At 35.7% G+C, this 6,441-nt stretch overlaps 1 protein-coding gene and 1 pseudogene across 1 annotated transcript; one reads left to right on the forward strand and one right to left on the reverse strand.

Moving 5' to 3' along the window:
• Positions 1-729: 729 nt before the first annotated feature.
• Positions 730-3,205, reverse strand: LOC120781328 (annotated as a pseudogene).
• A 749-nt stretch (positions 3,206-3,954) lies between these two features.
• Positions 3,955-4,486, forward strand: LOC120781327 (the record flags this gene model as incomplete). The annotated part of the gene is made up of 1 exon (XM_040113525.1): positions 3,955-4,486. A coding segment is annotated over exon 1 (532 nt), but the record flags the coding sequence as incomplete, so codon positions are not given.
• Positions 4,487-6,441: the final 1,955 nt, after the last annotated feature.

Raw genomic sequence — 6,441 nt, forward strand, 5'->3', positions numbered from 1 at the left:
CGCTAATTTTTGCCGCGTCATTCCCTCTACTCACTAGACTCGACACCAGCAACGATGTGTTTGAATAATGTAAGGTCTTCAGCCTCTTCTCCACGTGGTTTTCGCAAAAGATTCAGGTATTTTCGTACCAGTCTGTCATTGAATGCACACCATACCCAAAACATTAACCAAAATTTTTGGAGTCGATCTATAAGAGATGTTGAAAGCCTCTGGTGCCAACACAACGACTTTTAAGCACTATTTCTTACATTTTTTCGATGTTATCGACTATAGCAGAAGTGGATGAACCACTGGTATGAAGCAAATCTTCGATGACGTCACGACCTTCATTGAATGTTTTTCAAGCAAACCGTTGTTCAATTTTAACTTCACGTCGTCAACAAACAGCTGCCAAACACATACTAATTGACATATGGAGATCAAACTTCATATGAACAAAAAATTATTGATTTGGTTTGCGCGCGCCGTTAAAATGAACTATTCCGAATCAACTTTTATTCTGCATAAAAGCCATTGCATTACCCGAAATTTCTATTTTTCATATTATTAATTTTTTAGCTAAAAACTTTTCAAATATTTCGGAGTCCTTAATCAATATTTGAAAAATTTTCGCTTATTAATTTTTTTTGTTCCAAAAATTAAGTGCTTACAAAGAATTACATTCTTGCTGTAATTTTAGAATACCTCGCCAAAACTATAATTTTTCCAGGAATATAAATAATACACAAATTGTTTTTCGGTCATTGTACGCTTCAGTTTGGGTCGACAGACCGTTTATATTTAAAATAAATTTTCTTTTCATTTAACAATTACTTATTTAATAGATAGTTTATTTATATTGATTAACAATAACATAATATAAGGCGGTTGATGATTAACTTATTAGTTTTTCTAATTTTTACTCATATTTTTCTTTTTAGCTTTATAGTACTAATGGTCATTAGAATAATATTAAATAAAATGTATTTTTAATTAAAGAGAAAGTACACAATTAGGTCACTACTACATTTTTACTGTAAATACTACTAATAACACAATGCAATTTTATATAATATATTTAATTTTTTCACCTAAATTTTCCTTGTTAAAAATTTTGGAAATATCAATTGTCATAAACCGACAGAAAGATGCACACATTTCCTTCCGGTTAACTACTATTAGACTACATCCCATTCAGAATATTTTAAATCACATCTACATGATTTCTTTGACTTGCTAGCTGCTACAGAAATGTTTATATTCGTACCTTTCAAACGCGCACCTTCATTCTGCTTCGTTTCTAAAACTTTACTTCACACTGGTCAAGCTATTTGCCGCATGTTGCGCTACTAAATTTAAAATTAAGGCACTTAAACTAGTATTTGGTTGTATTTGTATACACATCATAGCATGTATGTATGTATGTGCATATGTATGTAAATCATACGATGAGTGACATCTTTCTACATATTGAAAGACAAAGGTTTGATGTTCGCTACTGGGGACATGCGACGCACACGGCCCATCATTTTGCGTTCAATATCTTCCAGGTCTCAGGCACATAGAATATCATGAAAAATAAGCCTACCACACAGATGGAACCGAAAAGCCAGAAAGCACCATGTGCGCCCATTGTATCTGCAAAGATTTAGGTTACAAGTTAATTGTTTGCCGGGGGTTATGTGGGATTTCATTAGAAACTTACCAATCATGTCGCGGAAGGTTTTGGTCACAACGAATGTGCATGTCCAGTTGAAGGCGGTGGCCACCGATGCAGCAGAGCCACGAATTTTCGCCGGCAAAATCTCGCCCATCATCAACCACGGTATGGGCCCGAAACCGAGTGAGAAGCCAACCACGTAAATCACGAAACTGGCCAGTGGTAACCAACCAACCTCGGCGATGTTCATGCCAGATGCTTTGCAATAAAAGAATCCACCAAGTGTAAAGAGCGAAATAATCATGGCCACATCGGAGATATAGAGCAAAATCTGCGAAAGCAATGAGTGAATAACAAACCGTTAGAAAATTATTGTCTTCAAATATAGTGTGGGCATTTCCTTTTACCTTACGTCCGAGCCGATTGATGAGTACGGTTGCCATAAATGTTGCAATAAAGTTCACTATACCCACAATAATTGTGCACAAATTACCATCAATGGTGGAACCAGCTTCTTGGAATTTTATTACTGTGTAAAAGATGACAGCATTTATACCGCTAAGCTGTTGGAAAAACATCAAACCCAAAGAAATGGATAGAGGCTTCAAGCTGTTGTGTCTTAACAACTCTACTAATTGATTGCCTGATGAGTGTCTGTCGGCATGTGCCTGTGTACGCAAAAGACCATTTAATTCTGGCTCAACGTCAGCTTGTTTACCGCAAGCTAGCAGCAAGCGTACGTCCAGCTAGCACCATGGCAATGTTAACAGTACAAGCGATGAGCAGCCAAGAGATAATGAAGGGCACGGCGGTAGCAAGAATTGTATTACGACGTCCCGTATACTCAATAAATGGTCCGCCAGGGGCATTAGACCGCCAACCCAGGAGGCCTTATCGAACTTACCGCTTGTGGTGTTACTTCGAAGTCCGTATAATTTCTGTCAGTCATTGATACCAACGCTGGAGAGGTGTAGGCGGAAGAGAAACCAACAACCAATGAACCCATTGATACGCTCAGTGCAGCAAGCACCTGCAAATAAAAAAAGTTTTTTTTTTTTTAATTATTCACAAAAACTCAGAAAATATTAAATATTCGAATAATTTGTTTTGATCTAGCTTATAACTGCACCTGATGACCGATCCCACTTGGTTTAGGCTCATCATTGGGTATTGTAAACGACATAAACTTCAGCAACTTCATTTTATGTGATTTTGAGAATACTTTTTAGACCGTTACTGTTTCGAAATGACTGAGTTTCGCACATAAATTTCACGAGTGGTTCACAAATTAAGTTGAAATACTTCTTTTCGTATGCAAATATGAAGTGATCCAATAGTAGAAACAACACAATTAATATAGAAAGGAACTGCCGCGCACGGACTTGCTTTGCTACTACGTCGCACAAGTTTCCTAACGCATTCCTCGAAAGCTAATATCGAACTGATTGCAATGGTGTAATTTTCGAAGATATTTTCAACATTGCCCGCCGTTGCTTTTGCAAGCTATAGCTGCTAATAATTTAGATTGGTTGTTGCTATTGCAGTCACTGTCGGTACACCCGTTTCTTGAGATTACTAACCTAAATGCTTATCAGTGTAGAGTTCACAAATTTTAAAGACCAGATGTTTTTGGTATTATGAATTGAACACTTGTGCATAGCTAATTGAATTCGATGCAAAAAAAATTCTGTGCGCATGTGTATTACAATTACACTAGAATTTGTGGAACAAAACAACTGTCACAAATAAATTTAAAATTAATTAATTAACTTTTAAATATGTAGCGCAATATGAACCGTATCCATTACAAACGTTACTATTATTCAAACTTTTAATGCTTTTAATTTTTATACCCTGAACAGGGGAAATTTTGCACATGCTTTTTCCTTTCAAGTTCTTGCATGGAAAATTTGTTTAGCAAAATATAAACAGTTTAGTTTTTTTTTTTTCAAATTTAGAAAAAAATATTTCTTTCGCTTACGTAGCCCTATTTCAAATGTAATTAAAAAAAAATTATATATACATATACGCCGAGCTTGACTTCGTAAATACCGCAAATTGTCATGCAATTTTCAACGGAAATCGCTTTAGTTCAAAGTTTATTAAACATACAAAATAAAAAATATTAAATAAATATATGTTTAGAATGCACATTTGCTTTATACCTACATGGGGGTGCATTGATTTTACTCTCAGGCGATTTCCGGCAAACACTACCAGTAATACCACGATCGACCGCTGCCGATGAGATCAATGCTTGCCTCAAATCATCACCATTGTGGCGTTATGTGTGGAAACTTCAGCTCACGACAAACATGCGAGTTGCATTGCTAAACGATCCATCTGCCGAACTGTTCTCCAATCAACTGCTAACTATCGGTAATGGTCATGTTCCTGTCGACGCATCGAATGGATTCATTTCGTTCCCGCTAAATTTTTGCAATTTCGTCTCAACGAAAGAGGAGCTCAACAAAGTGTTTCCGAACATCATTGCTAACCACAAAAACTACGATTGGTTGAGTGAAAGAGTAATTTCAGCAGCAAAGGACAAGGATGTGGATCACTTAAACTTCAAAATTCAAAATCAAATCGTTGGGACACTGCATTCCTTCAAATCTATCGACTGTGAAACAAACGAAGACGAAGGAACCAACTACCCAACTGAGTTTTTGAATTCATTGGATGTGCCTGGCTTGCCACCGCACAATTTACAATTGAAGGTTGGTTCAGTCGTCATCATGCTCCGCAATCTCAACCAACCAAAATTATGCAACGGAACGCGTTTAGCGGTCACAAAACTCATGGCCAATGTGATTCACGCGAGACTACTAAAAGGAAAATTCAAAGGTGAGGAAGTTCTCATTCCGAGAATTCCAATGATCCCAACCGATATGCCATTCGAGTTTAAGCGAATCCAATTTCCAATTCGTCTCGCATTCGCCATGACAATTAATAAATCACAAGGCCAATCATTGAGTGTTTGTGGCTTGAATCTGGAAAATGCGTGTTTTTCACACGGACAACTGTATGTCGCATGTTCCCGTGTCGGAAAACCATCTGCTTTGATCGTTTTCGCACCTGACAACAAAACCAAAAATATCGTATATCACAGAGTGCTTCAATGAAATTACCTAAAAATAATTTATATGGCAAAACAACGTTTGCCGGGTCAGCTAGTATATGTACATATTTAAAATTTGCAAAATTATTTACATATGCTGATTATCCATTTTTGTGTCCAGTTTTGTTTGCTTATTTTTTACTAAAACAGCTGTTTGACAGCGAAAAGCTTTTTACCTCACGTGGTGACTTTTTTAAACTTTTTTCTTATGAGGTTTGAGCAAGAATAGCTTCACAAAATATGCCTCACAAGAAATCTCTCACATTTTTCAATCGATATACACAAATTTATTTACCAATTTGCAGATAATTTAAAGTTGATTAATAATGCTATCTCTAAAAGTTAATATTTATACATAATGTATCAATAAAATAAATCAATAACATGAGAAGCAAACAGAAGCTCGATAACTAAATTTAGTTACTTATATCCTGGAATCTTAGCACCTCTTATCAACAAAATACATACAGTGTATCACAGAAATAAAGTCAAATTATTTGCAAAATAAAAAATATATATTGTGTGTGTGATAATATTGCCCACACGAATATGACAGATTGATATCATTGACATATTCCGTTATTAAGAACCGTTAGATCTTCTCAGTAAAAAGCGAAAATCACGTCACATACATAAATAAGTATGCAATATACCATTTCAGTATGGTTTTGATTGATACACAGCGTTCATATTTTTTTGAAGCAATAAGTAGTTGTTTTTTTTTATAAAATAATAATTTTCCAAAGTTATCATTAAATTTCATCGGTAATTGCAATTATGTATATTTTGATCATGGAGCCGCCCGTCAAGGAACTATCAAAATTTGAAAGATGCTATTATAAAACTATATAAAGAAAACAAAAGTCAGAGGCAAATTGGAAAAATAATAAATAAAAGTAATTCTAATATTCAAAAAATAGTAGAAAAATACAAAAAACAAAGGAGAATACAAAAAATAAGGAAAGAAACATTTGATTCCAAGGATCGGTACATTATCACACACAAGATACAGGCTAATCTGAAGAAAAGTGCTCCAAAAGTGCGTACTGAAATTAAAAATGAGACCATTAAAACCTGCCATCCCCAAAGTAATCGTCGAGTGCTGTATAATGCTGGTTCCCATGGTCGTAATGTCCATAAAAAGCCATTCATAAGCAACATTGGATCATTACCTGTGCAACTCACCTTTATTTCCAACCTCAATTGTTGTAAAGAAATAATGCACAGAACGAGGTTTCAAACTTCGGAATTCACTTTTATTTTACAAATGATGTTATGTGATGCACAGCACGGTTTTTTGTTGATACAAATTCTCTATTTTAGTTATATACTTATGTATATCTCGCAAAATGATGGATTGGTCGAATAACCCAAATGGCGGCGGAATCGGCGAGCGATGAAAAAAGGAAAAAGAAGATGCTGCGGAAATGTAGGCGCAAGTGCACGGTCGTTACCACTACGGGAGCCAAAAGCGAAAAGTCCCGCGGCTGGAGTTGTCCGTCCTTTTTTTTGCGTAAACTGTTGTGTTCCAGTTGGAAGTGTGGTGTCATGTTTGAGTGTATTGGTGTGATGTGTAGTGATGTGGAAGGTGAGTGGTGAAATGTGGTGTGGCTGTGTTTCATGATAGGGTAGGCCGAGAGTCATTTAGACAAACATTAACAGACAAAAAAGAATAAACTTT

Source organism: Bactrocera tryoni, unplaced genomic scaffold (genome assembly GCF_016617805.1).
Source record: "Bactrocera tryoni isolate S06 unplaced genomic scaffold, CSIRO_BtryS06_freeze2 scaffold_61, whole genome shotgun sequence".
Taxonomy (NCBI): domain Eukaryota; kingdom Metazoa; phylum Arthropoda; class Insecta; order Diptera; family Tephritidae; genus Bactrocera; species Bactrocera tryoni.